This window comes from Mobula birostris, chromosome 2 (assembly GCF_030028105.1).
Source record: "Mobula birostris isolate sMobBir1 chromosome 2, sMobBir1.hap1, whole genome shotgun sequence".
Taxonomy (NCBI): Eukaryota; Metazoa; Chordata; class Chondrichthyes; order Myliobatiformes; family Myliobatidae; genus Mobula; species Mobula birostris.
This window is the reverse complement of record NC_092371.1, coordinates 196439516-196462473: the sequence shown is the minus strand read 5'-3', so window position 1 is coordinate 196462473 and position 22958 is coordinate 196439516. Positions and strand designations below refer to the sequence as shown.

Sequence of the window (22958 nt, the reverse complement as noted above, 5' to 3'; positions counted from 1 at the left end):
TTAGTAATGCATGCATTAAGAAATGATACAATATTCCTCCGGTGTGATATCACAGAAACACAGGACAGATCAAGATTGAAAAACTAACAAAAACCACATAATTATAACATATAGTTACGACAGTGCAACAATACCATAACTTGATAAAGAACAGGCCCTGGGCACAGTAAAAAAAAAAGTTCAAAGTCTCTCGAAAGTCCCACATCTCATGCAGACGGGAGAAGAAAGAAAACTCTCCCTGCCATGCCTGACCACAGTCCGACTCTGAGTCGTCCGAAAACTTCGAGCTCCGATCAGCCCTCCGACAACGAGTACCGAGCACCATCTCTGTCGAACATTTCAATCCCAGCCTCGGTCGCCAGCGGCAAGCAAAGCCAGGGATTTTGGGGCCTTCCCTCCAGAGATTCTCGTTCGCACAGTAGCAGCGGCAGTGAACCGGTCATTTCAGAAATTTCTCCAGATGTTCCTCTGTGCCTTCTCACGTCTGTCTCCATCAAATCAGAATTGTGCATGGCATCCTACTTACAAATACAATATCATTTCACCGGAGAGCTGTACGTTCAAGATTAAAAATCGTTGGCTACTAAAACTGTTGAAGGAGTTTTAGAATGGAGCTTCTGCATTGCATCATTTGGGACCATGATGACACTCAAGAGCCTTCTTCCTGGACTGTGTATTACCAGAGACCAATAAGATGGGGGTTTATTTCTTGATTAAGTGGGTGAGGGAGGGTGTAGAAATGAAGCCAATAGAGTCAGTCTTGGTTGCTGCAGTGTTGTATTTGTGGAGAAAGTCCATTTGTTGTTGTGCATCTTGTAAAACAGAGACCTCTATTATTCAGCAAATGAGCTAATAATATTGATGAAGTTTACAGTCAGCAAGTTAAAGGGAAAATTACAAGCATGAACTCAAAGTAGATTATTTTTAAGTGGATAAAAATGCTGCCAAATTACAGGATTTAAGATACTGTTATATTTTTAGTCAGTGTAGACACCAAACATTGTAGAATTATTTCAGATGATACCCAATATACTGTGTTTCCTGATTATTTTTCCCCATCAGTGTTTTTTGAGCTCTGCAATTGCTCCCTCTTTTGATTTGATAATTTAGAGAGGGGACATGGAGCATATAGCTCTGGAGGGAAGAGGAGGGAGTAGGAACACAGTTATGGACAGGAGAGATAGGGAGCCTGCAGTTCTGGCTGGTAGAAGCTCGTATCTCAGGAAGAGAAAGGACCTGCAACTAGGGAGACAATGGGGAAGGAGCCTATGTTTTGAGAGAGGAGGGGAGGAAGAGCAGAGTCTATGAAGTGAGAGTTGCTGTATTGCAACTTGTGGCTCAGGAGGCGGTGGAAGGGGAGGCTTGCTGCCTGGAGCTCAATCTAGTATAGATTAGATGGGGAATGTGGAGATAAAAGCGAAGCTGAGGTAGCTGGGAATTTGACATTGGATCTTCAAATGATGCATCACAGATCATGAGATGGGAGATAAGAGTGGGTTTATGTTTTGAACATAAGAGAATAGTCAAGTTAATGGTGCTGGAGTTTGACTGGGAGTCATAGCAGGTGATCCTATGTGATCTTGAGAGTATTGTTGCAAACATTGTTAGGGGTATGCAGTTCACAAACCATAACTGTGGTGAGAGGGTGATTGAATTGCTGTGTGCAAATGTCTCAAAGGCTTCAGGTGGATTGAAAAGTACACAGTAGAATTAGATACCACTGATAGAGTGCAAAAAATATCCTGCTGGAGCAATCCAAGTCATCGACCATTCCTTTTTCTTCTCTGCAGTCTCTTGTATCTTCACTTTTAACATGGTCACATTTTGATTTGTTGGTGTTATTTAACTGAGCAAATGTTTCAGTAGTCTAGACTTGGAAGATCAATTGGATTTGTTCTGAATCTTTTGAGGCATGCATCTCCACTCTTTCCAACTTTGCTAGTGTTGAATGATGATTATTAAGTTATTTTTTTACACGTTGGCACTGATCTACTTAAATATTTTGCATTATTTGCACCTCATCGTTATCTGATGATGCAGATACCAGTTTACATTTATGTTATCCAAATACAAACATAAGCTATGTTTAAATGAAGGTAAGCAGACCAAATGAGTCTTTTGCTGAATGCATACTTTAGCACAATGGTACTAAATGCAAAAATAACTAAAGCATTTTTCCTGAAATGTTAATTAATACTCAATATCTGCACTTTAGTCCAAAATTTAACATGTAACAAAATAAAGTTTATTTGATCATCTATCTTTGTCATTTTTACATAGATGCACAGCCGACAGATGGAGAGCGAGAGATTTGGAATCAAGTAAATGCAGTTCTGCAGGATTCTGAAAGCATTCTAACTGAGCTGCAGGCCTATAAAGGGGCTGGTCAAGAAATAAGAGATGTACGCCAGCAAAACTAATTTATAAAGTGGTGATTTAACCCAAAGGGTGAAAATACAAATTGTTATTTTTTTGATTTCTGCATCATCCTGCTATTGTTTAGGATGATATTTCTGCAGAAGCCTATCTAAACAAACATGCTTTTATTTCAGAATTTTCAAAGTTACATGGCTTGTTTTAAAAATACACTTCATTGGATTAACTGAGCTATTCGCACCTGCCCTTTGGAGAAATGTGATTAAAATTGTTTGTGAGTGATGTGCATCTTGGGAAAAAGCTCACATGTTAAAGTAACTGTGGTCATTTCAGTCACTTAAAGAGTAGTCTAATTTTTTATTATATATTTCAATTATTCTTTTATGAATAAAATAAATGTTGATCATATCTTGAATTTAATTTGGAAGTTTAATGTAGATATTAAAAACAAAGGCATGTAAAGCTGGTATATTCCTGTGGTGCAGTATCTTTTTGTGTCTCCCCAGGCAATTCAAAACTCAGGTGATGATCAGCTTCAGGACAGAGCATGGAATTCAGTATGTCCCCTGGTTGGGAGACTCAAGAGGTTCTATGAATTCTCCATAAGATTGGGTAAAGACAGATTTTTTCTTTTTGTCTCTACACCATTTAGGAGAGGGGAAATCTGCTTTGCTACTTTGTGTCTCTGACAGAGATGCCTTCAGTAATGGTGTTCTGTGGAGCATCCCAAGTAACACTGATGAAGGACTAGATTTTGTTCAGAAATCCCTTTTGGGGCCATACAACACCACATCCTGCTGGTCATTAAGTACCTGTTTGTACTGGATGGCAGCATTGACAAAGTATATTTGAGACAGGTTTTCCATACTGGGTTTGCAGGCCAGGCCCGGGGGTCACATATGCAAGCTGACAGTCAACTATCACAACTTTGGCTTCAGAAAATCTTGTTCCTGAAAGCAGGAAACATTCTAATAAACATCAAGTATTCCACACCTAAAATTTACATGTGCATATCATTTAATGCTGTTTTGGGAAGTTCAGACCAGCCACTCTGGTTAATTTGCAGCTTTCCCAAAGTTTGCCCAAAGTAGATGGAGCTCGTCAGCCTGGGAAGGCAGTCCATCTAAGGGAGGGAAACTCTGATTTCAAACCTCCGCTGCCTTGCGGCTACACCCACTCATGGGAGAGGCTTTAGGAGTAAGCCCTGAGGACAAATCCAGGGCTGGAGTCCCTAAGGCAGTCCGATGTTGCCTTCAACCTCATTCTGCCAATTCATACAACGACACTGGTGCCAAGCTGTATCGGCCCTTGCCCTTCCCTTGGACAACATCGGTGTCGTGGAGAGGGGAGGCTTGCTGCATGGGCAACTGCCAGCCTTCCATACAATCTTGCCCAGGCCTGCGCCCTGGAGAGGACACTCCAACGTCGCCTCACCGCGACGGTTGCAAGACGTTCCAGGCGCAGATCCATGGTCTCGCGAGACTAACGGATGCCACCACCACCAGTTTGCCCAAAGTAGAGATGCAAGTAATCAGAATTCCTGAAGCTCATTTCACTATAATTAGACTTAGATTTAGTTTTCAGTTAGAATATACAAACCTCCATTTCCTTATTTGTGTCTGTGTTCTCAATGCAGAAAAAGCATTACAAAGCCTTTTAGAGACTTTGACGTATCCACCCTACACACCAACTCAGCATCTGGAACGGGAGCAAGCTCTGGCCAAGCAGTTTGCAGAGATTCTGCATTTTACTCTCCGCTTTGATGAACTCAAGGTCAGAAAGCATTCAGCAACTCAAACTTGCAATTTTTTTAAACTACAATGCAGAAATAACATTGAAATATATCTTCCTTTTGTTCTATTCTAGATGAAAAATCCAGCCATCCAGAATGACTTTAGTTACTACCGACGGACAATAAATCGCAACAGAATTAACAATATGCATGTGAGTGCAAGTATTCCATAGCCAACTTATGATTAGTGAATTAACTTTATTTGGCTTTATGTAAAATAACTGTTCCTTTTTTGTTTACACAGTTAGATACTGAGAATGAAGTAAACAATGAAATGGCCAACAGAATGTCCTTATTTTACGCAGAAGCAACGCCAATGCTTAAAACGCTAAGCGATGCGACAACCAAGTTTGTATCAGAGGTATATATGCCAAATTAATTACTGCACTATGTAATGATTTATTAATAATTGTTTCACTTAATCAGAGCTGAAACTGTACCTTTTGTAATTGAGGAATTGTATGACTTTTCAGCAAGTCACATAACATTATGTTTCAAGTGATAAAGTGTATTGTGTTACTAGCAAGTGGATGAGTGAAAGTCATCGCTTAAGCTTGCTTTTATGTAAGGAGAAGAACAGATGGAGAAATAGTAACCGTAATCCCAGAGAGAGAAATAAGTAGTGATACATTGGATAGATTATTTGCTGGTTGCTCTTACAAACTTTTGAGTAGCCAATAACAGATTCTTTAGAAGGTCACTCTCAGGGGAAATAGTCAGAGACTGACAGCAAATAAATTCTTCTACTCTCCACTTTGTACTCTTTAAACCTGCAGTGAAAAGGGGAATGGAAGGAAGTTTGGCCAAGATTTCCAATGGAGGATAATAGTGACACATTCATTACTATTGGGCAGTAAATCAATTGCCAACTTCCTTCTTCCACACTTGCACAGTTATAGATCTGAAAGCTGCCCTCTGTTGCCTTGCTGTTGCATGGCTAAACTGTATTGATATGTCAGGCGACACTGATGGAGTGTAGCTAACTGATGAGCTGCCTATTAAGCATTGAAGAAAATATTTGGAGACAGACATTCCTGTGTTAAGTGCATTTTTAACAATGTGTGAAGTCTAAGTACAGCATTTTTGTAAGGTACAAGTTTTCAGTACTAGAGTCAGAATTTATTTCCTAAAGATCTTAACAACTGAGGAAAAAATATAACTATTAAGAAATGCAATATTATTTAACATTTTCTATTTTCATCTCATTATTTTTGCAAATCTATCTACCTTTTCCTTTCTGTATTTAGGTTTTAGTAACTTAGTACCTGATTAAGACTTTTGGTCTGATTCATTGAGTAGAGGTGATATTTCATGTTTGATTCCACTGTGGAGGATGGCTTTCTGTTCTTGTTCTTTAATTAGTGCAAATCCCAACACAGACACCCACAAACTCTGTGGAGAAATGTAACTATTAAACTGAAGTGCCATTCATTTGCTGGGACTGCAAAATCTGGGCCATGAAACTTAGTTAAATATTGAAACCATTTAATGATGAAGTCTATTTAATTATTAATGTGCCATTTTCTCTCTCCCCATATAGAAAGTGGATAAAATTATGCATGTAGATACCTACTACTGCAATGGGCATTGCCATTAAATTTATATTATCAAGAAATTCCCCTTCTCAGGCATGCTTGTGCATTATAATTATTTCTTCATTAATCAGGGTGGGATCAATGTGATAAACCACTAAACTATTGCTTTGAACAAAATTGACTTACTGAAGTTAGCTACTGCTAACATCATTTGCTGTTTTTTTTAAAATAGAATAATACTTAAACTACTGGACAAAATTATTACCATTGATGGAGTTCTTTTTGTTGCAATCTCAATGCTGCAGTATTGGGAGAAATAGCATTCTGGAACTAGGAATCCTGACCTATTAACATAGGTGAAGAGCTGGCATTTATTGCTCTGTTTACAGATGGAGTCGTTCAAGCAGAGAAACACATTGGCCTTCATTAATCAGAAAATTGAGTACAGGAGATAAGATGTTATGCTGAAATTGTACAAGACATTGGTGAGCTTAACGGAGTATTGTGTGCAGTTTTGGTCACCTACGTAAAGGAAAGATGTAAATAAGGTTGGAAGAGTCCAGAGAAAATTTACAAGGATGTTGCTGGGTCTGGATGACCTGAAAAATTGAATAGGTTAGGACTTTATTCCTTGGAGCATAGAAAATTGAGAAGAGATTTGATAGAGGTATACAAAATGCTATAGCAGGCTTTTTCTACTGAGGTGGGGTGTGACTTCAACCAGAGGTCATGGGTTAAGCTTGAAAAGTGAAAAGTTTAAGGGGAACATGAGGGGAAGTTTCTTCACTTGCAGGATCATGAGAGTGTGGAATGAGCTGCCAGCATAAGTGGTGCATGCAAACTTGATTTCAATGTTTAAGAGATGATTGGATAGATACATGGTTGGTAGAGGAATGGGGGGCTCTGGTCCCCGGTGCAGGTGGAAGAGCCTGTTTCTGTGCTATACTTTTCTATGGCTATAAACAGGTCTGCCACGTCTGTGCTGACAATAAAGTACCCATCTATGCTAGTCCAATTTGCTAGGCAATTTGTTCTATACCTTCTGAGCATTAATGATCCCAGTGTTTTTCTAGTTACTTAAGTGTTGTGAATAGCAGCCTCCGCCTCCACCTCCCAATCAGGTAATGTGTTCCAGTTTCAAGCCATCCTCTGGATGAAAATATTCTATCTCAGATCTTTGCTAAAGCCCTTGCCTTTATCCTAAATCTGTGCTCTCTAGCTTCAGATTCTTGACCTTGTGAATGTAGTAATGAGCTGCTAACTTGACAGCTGTTGCTAGGGATGTCATGATCCACCAGTTTGTTGTTAAAAATCAGTGCGGCTTGCCAATATCCTTTAGAAATCAACTCGCCCTCTATAGTTAATATGTGATTCCGTATCCTTAAGTACCTCTCTGAAATGGCCTAGAAGTCATCGCAACTTTACAACTATTTAGGATGAGCCTTGTCAGCAATATCCACTGCCTGTGAATAAGTGAACTTCGATTAGACTACCTTGTGAATCAGAACTAGGGATTTCATTAAGTTTACTGTTTTGATTTGCTTGCATTTTACTTACATGGAATTTTATCCACAATCAGTATCAGATTTGGTATAACATAACTGTAAACTTTATAAAGGAAACAGGGCTTCAAGTGATGTTTTGCATGGATAATTATTTGCATGTCTTTATTGGAAATAGGCAACAATAGATTAATAGGCAGAAAATTAAAACTGCTCTGAGTGCTGCCAAAATAGAGAGTTTTCTATTAAGTATACAACCTAATTTTGATATCAGCAATGAATTTTCATTTCAGTTCACTTATGTGCACCTGAATAGTGGACCAAAGTCAAAGCCGCAGATTTGTAGATTAATATAGATAATTAGAGAGCTGATGAATACTACATTCTGATCCATTTTGACGAGCATTTTGACTATTTCTATTCACACTACTTATAATTGTCCAGCTGGCATATTTTCCAGGGAAAACTGATCCCTGCAATGGTGAGCAATTAGTGCATTGTTGTACAACGCTCAGGATTGTGGGTGTGCTTTGAAATATAATTGTATTAATGTATTTCAGAACAAGACTCTGCCTATAGAAAATACAACTGACTGTTTAAGCACAATGGCAAGCATATGCAAAGTCATGCTTGAAACACCGTAAGTATGATCCACAAATGGTGAGTACTTTATATTCATGAATTATTATGCTATCTGTTCAGGATAGTCTAATCATTACATTTGAGATCCTATTACATTTATTGCCTGCGCCTGTCTCAATCAGAAAATCTATATAAATAGCAGTGAATTTATTGGAGTTGCTTTTTATATCTCCAAAAGTTGATTTTGTAGAGAGGAGCTGTTGCGTAATGAGATTTGTTGGGTATCTTTCAAGACTGCACTGGTAATGTGTGGGCTCTGTGACACTCTTCTGCCTCCTGTGCCGTATAAATAGTCTGCCATGGCAACAGCAATTATTTACTTATGTTTCCGGTTTAAAATATTGAGCTGATAGATATTTATCAGTAGATCTAGACAATAACTTAGTTTTAATTCATTAATGAGGCATGGGTGTGGTAAAAAGGTATATATTTAATATCCCTTCTGATTGAAGGAAGCTGTCAGTCACTATCTTGAATGCCGCAATGCTTGTGTTGCAAGTACTCTGTGATTTAGGTAGAAGATTCTGGTGATTTAACCCAGTTCAATCAACGAACTGAGTATATTTCCAATTTAGAAGACCAGAGAAATTTAAATGTGTAACACGGAAGTAATTTACTTGTCCAACCACAAACAAAAGAAAATCTGAGATGCTGGAAAGCCAAGCAACACACACAAAATGCTGGAGGAACTCAGTAGGTCAGGCAGCATTTATGGAAAAAGGGTATAGTTGACATTTCGGGCCAAGACCCTTCATCAGGACTCGAGAAAAAAAGATGAGTCAGATTTAGAAGGTGGCGGGAGGGGAAGAAGAAACACAAGGTGATAGATGAAACCGGGAAGGGGGCAGGATGTAGCCTCCAACCTGATGGCCGATTTCTTAAATTCCGGTAATCCACCCCCACCACCCCAACCATTCCCCCTTCCCATTTCCTCTCACCTTATCCTTACTTGTCCATCACCTCCCTCTGGTGTTCCTCCCTGCTTTTTTTTCTTCCATGGCCTTCTGTCCTCTCCTATCATATTCCCCCTTGTCCAGCCCTGTATCTATTATCTATTCCACCAATCAACTTCCCAGCTCTTTACTTCTCCGGTTCCTGGTTTCACCTATCACCTTGTGTTTCTCCCTCCTGTTCCCCCCCACCCCACCCCACCCCACCCCCACCTTCTAACTCTGAATCCTCATCTTTTTTTCTCCAGTCCTGATGAAGGGTCTTGGCCTGAAACACTGCCTATACTCTTTGCCTGGCCTGGCCTGCTGAGTTCTTCCAGCATTTTGTGTGTGTTGCAGTAATTTACTTGTATTGACGATGATAGAGAAGTGCTAATGTTTATTATTCATTATTGTAAAGATAGTTTTCAATAGCAAAGTCAAAGTAAAAGTTATTAAAATACTTATGTTATCATATAATACCTGGAGTTTAATTTTCTTGCAGGCATTTACAAGAAAATATATGCAGTAGAATTTATGAAAAACTACATAAAAATGAGCAAACAGCCATGTGCAAAGGCAAAATGTGCATAAAAGTAAATAGATAAATAAATAAAGCTGAGAACATGAGTTGTAGAGTCCTTGAAAGGTTATGAAATCAGTTCTGAGTTTGAGGAGATGGTTGATGCCTGATGGTTGTAGGGTAATAACTGTTCCTGAATCTGGTGGTGTAGGACCTAAGGCTTCTGTACGTCCTGCTTGATTGTAGTAGTGAGAAGAGAGCATGGCTAGGATGCTGGGAGTTCTTGATGATGGATGTTGCTTTCTTTTGGCAGTGCTCCTTATATTGTGCTCAATGGTGGGAAGGGCTTTTCCTGTGATGGACTGGGCTGTGCCCACTACTTTCTGTAGACTTTTTCATTCCTTGTTACTATACCAGGCTATGATGCAACCATTTAGGATACATTCCACTGTGCATCTGTAGAAGTCTGTCAAATTTTGGTAACGTGGTGAACCTACGCAAATTTCTAAGGAAGTAATGGCACTGTTGTGCCTTCTTTGTAATGACAATTGCATGCTGGTCCTATGGCAGATCCTGTAATATATCACCAGGGAATTTAAAATTATTGATCCTCTTCACCTCCAATCCCCTAATAAGGACTGGTTTGTGGACATGCGCTTCTTTCTCCTGTAGTAGATAATCAGCTCTTTGGTTGTGCTGATGTTGAATGAGAGGCTGTTTCACCATTCAACCATTTCAATCTCCCTTCTATATATGCGGATTCATCTTGAACTTTGATTTGGCCAAATACAATGTGGTTGTCAGCAAACTTAAATACAGCATTGGAGTTGTATTTAGACACACAATCATAGGTATAAAGTGAGTAGAGCAGGGGGCTAAGCCCACAGCCTTGGGATACACCTGTACTGATGGAGATTGTGGAGAAGGTGTTGTTGCCAATCCATACACACTGGGGTTTGCACGTGAGGAAATTGAGGATCTAGTTGCACAGGGAGGTGTCAAGGCCTAGGTCTTGAAACATAGTGATGAGTTTCATGGGGATGATGGTGTTGAATGCTGAGCTGTAGTGAGTGAAGAGCATTTTAACATGCCATCTTCATAGTCCAGATTTAGTACCAGAGCTGAGTGAAGGGTCAATAAAATTTCATCCAAATTAGAGCAGATCCAGATTAATCTTCAGGCAGGAGTTGATAGGCTGCATGACTAACCTCTGAAAGCACTTTATCACAGTGGATGTAAGTGCTTCTGGGCAATGCAGGTTACCACATTCTTATTGAGCTTCATCTTTTTTCATCCTTTTAAACAGGGAGTACAAGAGCAGGTTCACCAATGATGAAACTCTGTTGTTCTGTATGAGAGTGATGGTGGGCGTCATCATCCTTTACGATCATGTACACCCTGTGGGAGCATTTGCAAAAACATCAAAAATTGACGTAAGTAAATTCATACTGGAGAAAGTAACTCTGACTTATTATACTGAATAACAACGAGAAGTAGCAATGCTATACAAGGTTAATGGTTTTATTAGGTTTTGAAATAAAGGGTAATATTCTACATTGAATTTTACATAACACCTTTGCTGCCATCTAATTTATCAGCTCAGCAAATGCCTGTTTACATAGTGTGAAGCTCTTTGTAACTGATTTTTTTTGGTTAGATCCTGCAAGCATTATCAAGTAAGCTTCAGTACTGCACTCTGTAGTCAGTCCATGGACTGTTCTAACATCTGACCTTGATTCTAAGCTGGCCATTTTCCCTCAGTTATCTCTTCATGTTAAATTGAAGGCTTTTTGGAACTTATCTCACACCATGACATTGGGCTCGCAATTCAATAGCATCAACTCAACTGATGGTGATATTCTTGTCCTCTGTCGGTTATTCTAGCTATTTTAGATTGTCTTCTATGACATTCTGCTGCAGTGGGGTTGTTTTTTCTTCTCATGTGGCATGCCTTATTAAAAGCAGGGCATAGAACTCCTGCGTCTTTGGGGGTTTGTTAACGTTGTCACCAAAGCAGTTGCTGTGGTCTTTGGGGTCGCCTAACTTCAGGTATTGGACACATTCTGGCCAGTTGCGTCCCAAACAACTTGGAGTTGTACCTCATGCACCCAGTCTGGTGACATATCTCACCAAATTTCTCCAAATTTAAAATACTTCATAAAGCAATTTCTCCTATATCCTTCAGTCTAAAGTGATGGTAGAGGAAGATGCATTAGGGACGTTTAAGAAACTTTTAAGTAGGCACATAGATCGTAGAAAACTGGAGGGCTGTGTCGAAGGGAAGGGTTAGATTGATCTTAGAGTAGGTTATAAAGTCGGCACCATATCATGGACCAAAGGGCCGGCACTGTTCTGTAGTGTTCTATGTTCTACAGGGGGCTGTTAGGATGCATGTCCATAGAGTGGCAACACAGGTAGATAGGATGATAAAGATGTCATATGGCATGCTAGCCTTCAATGCTCAGGGCATTAAGTATAAAGGGTGAGAAGTCATGGTGCAATTGTATAATACTTTAGTTAGGTCACATTTGGAGTATTTTGTACAGGATGGATGTGGAAGCTTTAGCGAGGATGTTGAAGAGATGCCAGGACGTTGCCTAGTTGCTGCTTAAGTGTGAGGTGGTCCAAGGTTCACTCAAAGCTGCTGCACAGGTTGACAGTGTTGTTAAGACATATGGTGTGTTGGCCTTCATCAAGTTCAAGAGCTGTGAAGTAGTGTTACAGCTATACAAGACCTTAGTTAGACCCCACTTGGAATACTGCATCCATTTCTGGTCACCTCACTACAGGAAGGTTGTGGATACTATAGAAAAAATGCAGAGGAGATTTACAAGGGTGTTGCCTGGATTGGAGAGTGTGCCTTAAGAGAATAGATTGAGTGAACTTGGCATTTTCTCCTTGGAGCGACGGAGGATGAGAGAGGTTACCTGATAGAGGTGTACAAGATGATGAGAGGCATTGATCGTGTGGATGACCAGAGGCTTTTTCCCAGGGCTGAAATGGCTAACACTAGGGGGCATGGTTTTAAGATGCATGAAATTAAGTACAGAGGGGATGTCAGGGGTAAGTTTTTCCACACAGAGAGTGGGTGTGTGGAATGCACTACCAGCAAAGGTAGTAGGGGCAGATACGATAGTCTTTTAAGGGACTCTTGATAAGGGACTCCATGATAGGTACATGGAGCTTAGAAAAATAGAGGGTTGGGCGGTAGGGTAATTCTAGGCAGTTTCTAGAATGGGTTACATGGTCGGCACAATGTTGTGGACCAAAGGGCCTGTAATGTGCTGTAGACTTCTATGTTGTGTGTTAGTATCAGCTATTGAATGCTGGACATACTTGGATTGTTCCCCCTAGAGTGGAGACCTGAGAGGTATACACAATTCTGAGGCACAGATGGGGTAGACAATCAGAGTCTTTGAGGGTGTAGGTTTAACGTGCGAGGGGTAAGTTTAAAGGGAATCTATGGGTCAAGTTTTTTTTTAAGCACCAAGAGTGGTAAGTGCCTAGAACGGGTGGTGGTGGAGGTAGGTACACCAACAATGTTTGAGAGGCATTTAGATAGACATATGAACAGGCAAGGAATGGAGGAGTACAGCAAATACAAGCAGGTGAGACTGTTTTTGATTGGCATGGTGTTTAGCACAAACATGCTGGACCAAAGGGTTCGTTCCCGTGCTATACTATTCTACATACATGTTCTATATCCAGATTACTCATTGACTTTACAACCCTTCACGAGCTGTCTGGGGATTGAAACCAAAACAAGGAGAATCCAGGTTATGTGGACACACAAGACTACAGATGCTCAAATCAGGTTGCCAGGTTGTGTAAGCTGAACGGAGTGCCCTTACTGTTTTCAATCGAGGCATGAGAGTGTTACTTTGAGGAGTTGGACAACATGGATGTATTTCTCATTGTGGCCTTTTATTTCATTTTGTGTTGCTTAATGCTCTGCGTTGAGCTTCATTGTGGTTTGCAAAATAAAAGATGAATCGAATTATAGGGTGTTTGAAGATGAGCCTAAAGTATGAAAAACACTTCTAACAATGCAGTAACCCAGTACCAATGCAATATGTTCTAGACCAGAGGTTCCCAATCTTTTTTGAAGTCATGGACCATAAAGCAAAGGGTTCATGGATGCCAGGGTGGGACCCCTGTTCTAAACTAAAGAGATGTGGCCTGCATGGGGCTGAAGAGGCTCAGCTAACAACTAGATGTTTATTTTTCCCAGCAGTGTGTGGCAGTGGGAAAGCTGCTGAGAAATCTGATCATCTGACCATATTTTTGTGCACTACTCAATATACCGCTATATAAAAAATGAGAGTAATGAAAATTGGGGTCTTCATGTACATCTGAATAGCCTTTGCTGTCCCCAGGCCACTCATGAGGACTTGCAAGCTCTCTCCTTGTCTGCAAAACTTGCTTCAATGCAACTTGAATGCCCCCCTGAGGAGATTCAGATTGGAAACCAAGCTAAAGTAGGTCCACTGGTATTAATATTTAACTAGTTCTCTTTTGGGCTCCTGCCCTCCCCACCCCCAATGAATTCCCAAACTAGGCCCCCACCCATCATCTTAAATCAGCTGACAACCAATCACTACCATGGAAAACAGCACTGTTCCCCGGTCACTCCATTACCACAACCACCACAACACTAAACGTCAATTGCCCATTCACTCAACTCCCTGCTCCCATTGTGGACCTGACCAATCATGATCCTCCCAGACTTGACACCACACATATTTTACTTCATCCTTTATCATCTTGTGTTCTACTGAATTTTATGTTGGTATGCCCTTGAACCAAATAGTTGACTGCCTGTGTCCCACCCATGTAATTCTGAACCAGTGACTTTCAGTCAGTTTCATCAAAAATGTCCCGAGGAGATTCGTGCTATTACTTCAATTACATTGTTTGGGTCATGCAACATCCAGTATTACATGTACATAAAACACCATTTCATACATTTCTGATCCTTTACTTACATGCTGATCTGCTACTCAAGTTTTGATTGATTCACTTATAACAAAGTTTTCTTGCAGCTTTTCAGATTGTTAAATGAATATCTAGATCATTAATAGGGTATTGTGATTGCTATGAGTGAATTCTGAGATTTGTGTTATGATATTTCCATGGAATTTTAATAGAGTATCTTTGGCTTGAAACAAGTCTTTGAAGAGATTTTTGCCATAAATTCATCTGGAAAATTTAAAGCTTCAACAAACTTGTGTTAAACTTAAAGCTTTTGAAAAACAATGGAACGCTCAACTGTTTCTGTTACATTTCAGATGAAAGGATGTATAAAAGTTTTGAAAGAACAGCCACCAAATAATGTTGAAGGCCTTCTGAATGCACTCAGGTAGGACCTGCTTCTTCAGTCAAACGGATTTAGGGTCAGCCTTATTATATTCTGTATGTATTCCGTATTTTGGCTTGCACATAATATTTCTCGCTGAAATGTGAGTGCAGTTTGCTTACCTTTTGGATGTCTTACAGTTCATTTCTTACATCTAGTCAGCTGTTTCTACCCCAAGGCACAAAATGAGCAAGTCACAATTTTTTCCAATGTATGAAAAAAAATCTGTTGCATTAACATTGAGTGTCAAGTCCACTTACAAGCAAAATAATTGTTCAGTCCAAAATATCATTTGTAACAGAAATCTCTCATCATAGCTGGATGTTTTTATGAAGAAACATTTAAAATCAGTCACATTGATTTCTAGCTTATTATATTAGGACTGAAAATTGGAGTTATTATAAGCTGGAAACTCCATGTTTGGCAGAGGAGACTGAATGGCCTAATGCTGTTCTTATGTTTTATGGTCTATGTCTTATATTGAGTCTCTTAATATCTTCCCCATTCTTCACCAGTCAAAGGCAGTTAGGTTCATTTTGAGGACTTACCATAGAACCATAGAAACTACAACACAGAAACAGGCCCTTTGGCCCTTCTTGGCTGTGCCGAACCATTTTCTGCCTAGTCCCACTGACCTGCACACGGACCATATCCCTCCATACACCTCCCATCCATGTATCTGTCCAATTTATTCTTAAATGTTAAAAAAGAACCTGCATTTACCACCTCGTCTGGCAGCTCATTCCATACTCCCACCACTCTGTGTGAAGAAGCCCCCCCTAATGTTCCCTTTAAACTTTCCCCCCCCCACCCTTAACCCATGTCCTCTGGTTTTTTTCTCCCCTTGCCTCAGTGGAAAAAGCCTGCTTGCATTCACTCTATCTATACCCATCATAATTTTATATACCTCTATCAAATCTCCCCTCATTCTTCTACGCTCCAGGGAATAAAGTCCTAACCTATTCAACCTTTCTCTGTAACTGAGTTTCTCAAGTCCCGGCAACATCCTTGTAAACCTTTTCTGCACTCTTTCAACCTTATTTATATCCTTCCTTAATTTGGTGACCAAAACTGAACACAATACTCCAGATTCGGCCTCACCAATGCCTTATACAACCTCATCATAACATTCCAGCTCTTATACTCAATACTTTGATTAATAAAGGCCAATGTACCAAAGGCTCTCTTTACGACCCTATCTACCTGTGACGCCACTTTTAGGGAATTTTGTATCTGTATTCCCAGATCCCTCTGTTCCACTGCACTCCTCAGTGCCTTACCATTAACCCTGTATGTTCTACATTGGTCTGTCCTTCCAACGTGCAATACCTCACACTTGTCAGTATTAAACTCCATCTGCCATTCTTCAGCCCATTTTTCCAGCTGGTCCAAGTCCCTCTGCAGGCTCTGAAAACCTTCCTCACTGTCTACTACACCTTCAATCTTTGTATCATCAGCAAACTTGCTGATCCAATTTACCACATTATCATCCAGATCATTGATATATATATATATATATATATATATATATATATATATATATATATATATATATATATATATATATATATAGTTTCCATGGTTAGCAACATAGGGACACATTGTGTTACCCACATTGGATATCTTGTTGGGGGCAATTTTAAGGACTCCCTTTCAATTTGAAATGCATGTCTCTGTTATAGAAACAATAAATATCTCCAGGTGCCTGGATATATTGATTCTTAAGAGGGTTAAAAGGTATGAGTTGGTAATTAATGTAAAATTAATAGCTCAAGCAAGCTTCTATATTATGGAGCCTTGTATGATGACAAAGGTTTCTGAGGCTCATTGAGGAAGCTGGTGGAGTAGTCAGATTGAAAGTTTATTAAGGGGGAGTTTGTTCCAGTTTGCATTGTGCATACTTCATACTGGTAGAAGAAGTTAAAATCCAGAGTCGATGGTACTTTTTCCCAGGGCAAGGATTACATTTGAAATTCAGAATAAAATTCTCAACTGCCAATGTATCGATTTTTCTTTGTTTACTCTGTACTGGGCTTGACAAGCTGGGGTGTGAACTAATTAAGAGATTTTAAATGAAGTAGGTAAGATTAAGTCTTGTTGATTGAAAAGGCTAAGGAACAAATGCAGGTTGAAGTGTAGTCACAATCCAAAGTTGTGGCAAGAGCATTTTACAGATCCTCCTACTGTTTGTGTCCCTTACCCTGACCTCAGAGGTGCATCCCTGATTGCTGTTTAAGAAAATGACATTTCTTTGGTATTTCATCCATATGATATTAGTAGTAATCTTCTGTTCTTTGCACACTAGATTTAGAAGTTATATAAAGGGCTTCACATTCAGGATACCTCAGCTAGCTTTAAAGCTGAGATGCAACTGAGATAACCCTGTTGCATTAAAAAGTGCTCTGGATTATTTATTGGAACAGTACCTCTGCAGGAAAAAATATTGCAATAGCTACGCAGGAGCAACATTTGAAAATCTTCCAGTTTTCCATTATGTCAACATTGCTTAAGCTTTAGTCCATTTTGTTCTGGAAGGAGTAGGGGCAAGTGCGTGGGTGAAAAAGTTTGTGGAGGTCAGAAATCCTGAGGCAGCTTTTCGCTCTGGTTATAGAAGAATTAGCTGCATGGTCCTTTACATGAGTGTCTTGCCCCAGACAGATTGTAGAGAGAGAGTAGATGTTTCAGATTTAAAGTCAGATATATCAATACTACAGTAGAGTAAACAGAATTGCAGAGGCATGAGAGAGGAGCTGGCCAAAGTTGATTGGAAGGGGACACCATCAGGGATAAGAACAGAAAAGCAATGGCTAGAGTTTCTGGGAGCAGGATAGATGTATCCCAAATTGAGGTATTCTGAAGGCAACCGTGGCTGAAAAGGGAAGTCAAAGATGGCATGAAAGCAAACAAGAGCATATAATATCACAGAAAAATTAATGGATAGTTAGAGGATTGGGAAGCTTATAAAAAGCAACAGAAGGCAACCAAAAAAACTGAGGGAAAGATGAAATATGAAGGTAAGCATGTCAATAATATCAAAGGGGATACCGTAAGTTTTTTTCAGATAATATAAAGAATAAAAGGGAGGCTAGAGTGGATATTGGACTGCTGGAAAATGACACTGGAGAGGTAGTAATGGAGGACAAAGAAATGGTGGACAAACTTAATAAATATGTTGCATCTGGCTTCACTGAAAGACACGAGCAGTATGCCCCAAATTAGAGAGTGTCAGGGGCAGAAGTGAGTGTAGTTGCTATTACTAAGAAGGTGATGCTTGGGAAGCTGAAAGGTTTAAAAGGAGATAAGTCACCTGGACCAGATGGACTGCAGCTCAGGGTTCTGAAAGAGGTAGCTGAAAAGATCATGGAGGCATTATTAATGATCTTTCTAGAATCACTAAATTCTAGAGGTTGCTTAACAAGACAAGAACCCATGGTATTACAGGAAACATTCCAACATGGATTGTCTGACTGGCAGGAGGCAAAAATTGGGAATTAAAGGGCCATATTCTAGTTGGCTACTGGTGACTAGTGGTGTGCCGTAGGTTGGTATTAACAGCCTCTTTTCACCTGGTATTTCAACAATTTGGATGACAGAATTGATGGCCTTGTGGCCAGGTTTGCAGGTAATGCTAAGACCAGTGAAGGGGCAGGTAGTGTTGAGGAAACAGTGGGTCTGCAGAAGGACTTGCACATATTGGGAGAATGGGAAAAGAGGTGGCAGAAGGAATAAAGATGTGCTTTGTAAAACAAAACTTAAGAGAAAGTGAGGCAATCTCACTCGCCCACATCCAGGTAAATTTGGCTGCCTGTTCCTTTGTCCAACCTCTGACAAACTGCAAGGAGGTGCAATCCGTTCTAGTTTCAGACATTTTACACATCTCCAAACCACTTCGTTTTGGGTGAGAATTGCCCGAACACATTAATAAAAATTTAGCTTAGACCAATTTTAGACCCTTGTGTCTTTACATCTGAAAGTTATCAAGAACTAAACATTAGAGGGGTGTTACTAGATATTGTTCAAAATCAGTTCTCTTACATGTGGAAATACCTGCAATGATAAAGATTAATCTGAACAGACTGTGGTCAATTAAAGAAAAATCTGAGCTATAATTTTTCTGTTTGGTGCCACTATTTTATATTTGGAATCGGTACTGACAGAGAGGGGGGAAGATGTATTTTACCCTGTCACCACTTATGTCCACCAATCAGAATCAGGTTTATTATCACCAACATGTGATGTAAAATTTGTTAACTTAGCAGCAGTTCAATGCAACACAATCTAGCTGAGAGAAAAAATAATAATAATAATAAATAAGCAAAGCAATTATGGTATACATTTATTGAATAGATTTTTTAAAATATGTAAAAACAGAAATACTGTATTTTTTTTTTAAAAGTAAGGTAGTGTCCAAAGATTTCATGTCTATTTAGGAATCATATGGCAGAGAGGAAGAATCTGTTCCTGAATCGCTGAGTGTGTGCCTTCAGGCTTCTGTACCTCCTACCTGACAGTAACAGTGAGAAAAGGCATGCCCTGGGTGCTGGAGGTCCTTAATAATGGATGCTGCCTTTCTGAGACACCGCTCCCTGAAGATGCCCCGGGTACTTTGTAGGCTCCTATCCAAGATGGAGTTGACTAGATTTACAACCTTCTGCAGCTTCTTTTGCTCCTGTGCTGTAGCCCCTCCATACCAGACAGTGATGCAGCCTGTCAGAATGCTCTCCACGATACAACTATAGAAGTTTTTGAGTGTATTTGTTAACATGCCAAATCTCTTCAAACTCCCAATAAAGTATAGCCACTGTCTTGCCTTCTTTATAACTACATTGATATAATAGAATCTTCACAAAATAACTACAAATCTTACTATTCTAAACAGTCATTTTGTTTATCACAGTTGGTTTGTTAAATGTTACAAAATATTAATGTTTCATAGGTACACCACAAGACACCTGAACGATGAGTCAGCATCTAAACAGATTCGAACAATGCTTCAGGTTCAGTAATTCCCTGGGCAAGAGGATCCCTGTCCTGACCTCAGAAGATGTACATGTTTACATAATTTAATACAAGTTGGTGTTAATACTTATGTCTTATTTACCATAACCATTCCCTCCTCATCTTTTAACATATAAAGAAAGATCTTTATAATAAAACTGATGAATGGCTTTTTTTTTTAATTTTTACATAGCATATGAAGCATACCTGCAGCCTTATAATTGATGTTGCGAAGTGCAGTTTGTTTTTGCCAGAATTGATGTACAATGTTGTATTTCTCCAGTAAGGGTTTCTCTGTATAAGCTATAAGACCTGGTACATCTGCAAATGTAATTTGTGAATTTGCTCACATCTTTCGTGTCTTTGCATTCAGGGAAGCAATTCTTCCTGTGGGGGAGGATGGGGAAGAACCCTCACAAATTAGCAGATTTTTTTTGAATTATCTTTTGCTTCCATTCAGCTATTTTAGGCAAGAATTGCTGAAATTTAATGATCATCCAGTGCAGCAATCTTGTTGGGCAGATGCATTGAGGCTTGGAGGAGGCGACTGTCTTTCAATGCCCTATAGTGTTGAATTTAAGAATCACTTGTTTATCTGAATTTTTTTTTGAATCTCAGAATTTTATGAAAGGCCATAATATTAAAATGCCATACCATTTTAACTGCACCACTTTTCTACTTGCCATCTGAAATCAGATCTTTAAATTAGAACAGGTTTTTTTCTTTTTTTAAACTGTAAAAGGAATTAATAAAATTGTAAGTTTGGTGTTGACTTAATGGGCATTATACATGTTAAATTGTGCATTTCCTGTTTTTGTGCACTTTCAGCTAACAGAAAGGGGAATGTAGAATACAGGTAACAGAAGATAAATTTGTGATCAGCAACAAGCAACCGTGGCACAAAGGTTATGTACTCACAGATAAATGTAATTCCAGTCATTGCCAAATATGAACTAGACACCCGTAAATACCACATGCTAGTAAACATGAGGCACTGATAAATCACCAGACCAATTTTTTTCTTCAGGGTGTTATTACAAGTATTAAATTTTAATGATTGAAGAATCTTTTTAAAAAAATGAGGTCTACAATAAACAATATTTCCTGAAAAGCAACTAAGAAAGGTGGTGCAAAATATTGGCAAGAAAGAACAAATGATTTCTTAAAGTAAAATGATGGCCTTTAGAGCAAAGGTCTTTAATTCCTTCACTGGTACAAACCTATATTTCTATTTCAATGTATTTTTTTATACAAGCAATAAAATTTCACGTGTTGCATTCTGTGAATGAAGTACACATAAAAATGCAATTTACTAAGAACAGTAACAAAGTCCATCATACCTGTCCCACAAATTAAGAAATTCACAACAGTTGTTTCCATTAAAGGGCTTGGCAAGATATGTCCTGTTGGAAGAAGCCAGGAATGGTCAGCATTTTGTGTAAAGATGCCAATTCTGATACATGTGTGCCAATGATTATTTATACCACAGGTTTACCATTGGTTATTCTTTTAAATTACGTATTTGGTTATTAGGATGGCAATGATAGTGGGGATTTCTCGGGCTACCTATTTTGTCACATAAGCTGGCTTTTACTTCCTTGGAGGTGGCAGATTATCACCATGAACTGATAAAAATACCATTGAGGGTTTGTACAAATACCCCACTGCATTTATTATTTTTGTTTGCTTATTATAGAACATCAGAGATTCTAATTCATTCCCCTTCTAAATATCTTTTTAAAACATTGGCTAAGTTCACAGATTTGATTCTTCTTGAGAAATTGAATTCTCAAACACCATTATTCTGAAGCATTGTGTATACATTTGAATCCTTTCCATTATAAGTAGGGTAACTTTCAAAGTATATATGGAGCTGGATTTAGTTGAGAAGCGAGACCCTTAAGATTTTTATTTCTTAAAACACAACTCTACTAGTAAATGACAAATCTATTAATGTTCACTTACCTCCATACCCATAAACACTTATTGTTGAGAAAACAAACAGTTTGCTTGAACAACATTGGTAGATCAGTGATATCAGTCCTTACAGTTTATGTTTGTCACCTCTGGAAGTGTCATGAATTATTGGTAAGACTCTTGTGCAAGTAAACTCTTATATAAAGAGCTGACAGCATTTAAAGATAACATGGCCAGCATCTGATTCAGTTTAACACTTCAAACTAGTTTAAGCCAAGTGAATCTGCTCCTGCAGTGTAAATGTCAAAAAGGCCAAGAATATTGTATGTTGTAGAAGTATATTGATGAAAGTTTTATTGTGACCCCTGATTCTAAGCAAGTCCCTTGTTAGATATGCACTCTTATTTGCAAGCTGGTATAGTCCCAATTCCAGTACTAGCCAAGGATGATTGGTACAACTTTTAGTAATACAGGCGTACGTTAAGGTTGCAGAGTTAGAAATTCAGCATTTGTTGTGAGTTTGCGATCAGTGCATTATAGCGTTAAATTTGTTTGAGGATTTTTTTTGCAAAACCCTTTGTATATTTTAAATGCACTGAAAAATGAAAATGTGGCTTAAACACATTCCCTTAATGAATATTACTGTCACTTTAACATGTGTAAACATGGGCTATTAGGCTGAAGCTAGGCTTGTTGAATGGTGGCAAGAAACTTCAATTCCATAGTACTAAAACAGTGTTCATTCAATGTGAAATTTGCTATTTTATTCCACTACGATTTGTTGTTGCAGTTTAATAAGAGTAATAAAAGCTTTGATATTGTTTGTGACACAATGTATCTTGATCTGTATTTTGAAATCTAATTTAAAGCAGATTAAAAATAATGAAGGGTAATTTGGTCTGGCAGTACTGTTCTTGCTTAAAGCAGTATTGTCCTAAGTACAACTTAAACAATGACTGTGTTCTTTAAGTCCATTGCTGGGCAGGAACTCTGATAATTCAGAATTTATCTAACATTATAAAATACTGATTTGACTAACTGGATATAAAAAAAATCTTCCAATAGATTTTTTTTACTTTGACGATTATATATTCTAGCTGAAACCAGCTATTTGCTTTGTTTTGTACATTATGTATGTGTGAAGTGAAAATAAAACTATTTAGTGTATTTATATTCTAAATGAACTATGAAGTGGTTGGTGTTGTGTGTTTCCCTGGTAAAATGTTATTTCTGGGTTTACAAGTATGACTGCAATTTGACAGATTTTGAATTACTTGCTAATCCATCAGGAATAACAGGAATACTTGAAAAGAACAATAACATTATGATGGAAAAAGATAGTACTTGCTAGGAATGTGGTTTAAGCAAAACTGCAATCCTGCATATGA

The 22958-nt window shown here is 38.8% G+C and overlaps 1 protein-coding gene across 2 annotated transcripts in view; it reads left to right on the top strand.

Annotated features, from left to right (window-relative positions):
• Positions 1 to 22733, top strand: part of LOC140193994 (CYFIP-related Rac1 interactor A) — a 234044-nt gene extending 211311 nt beyond the window's left edge. For both annotated transcript variants that reach the window (XM_072251281.1, XM_072251282.1), the window contains 9 exons: positions 2281 to 2402; positions 2883 to 2988; positions 4013 to 4149; positions 4243 to 4320; positions 4413 to 4529; positions 7766 to 7845; positions 10606 to 10732; positions 14588 to 14658; positions 19592 to 22733. In XM_072251281.1, the coding sequence (XP_072107382.1) occupies positions 2281 to 2402; positions 2883 to 2988; positions 4013 to 4149; positions 4243 to 4320; positions 4413 to 4529; positions 7766 to 7845; positions 10606 to 10732; positions 14588 to 14658; positions 19592 to 19661 (908 nt within the window). In that variant the 3' untranslated portion in view covers positions 19662 to 22733. The remainder of the gene's footprint in view (positions 1 to 2280; positions 2403 to 2882; positions 2989 to 4012; positions 4150 to 4242; positions 4321 to 4412; positions 4530 to 7765; positions 7846 to 10605; positions 10733 to 14587; positions 14659 to 19591) is intronic.
• Positions 22734 to 22958: the final 225 nt, after the last annotated feature.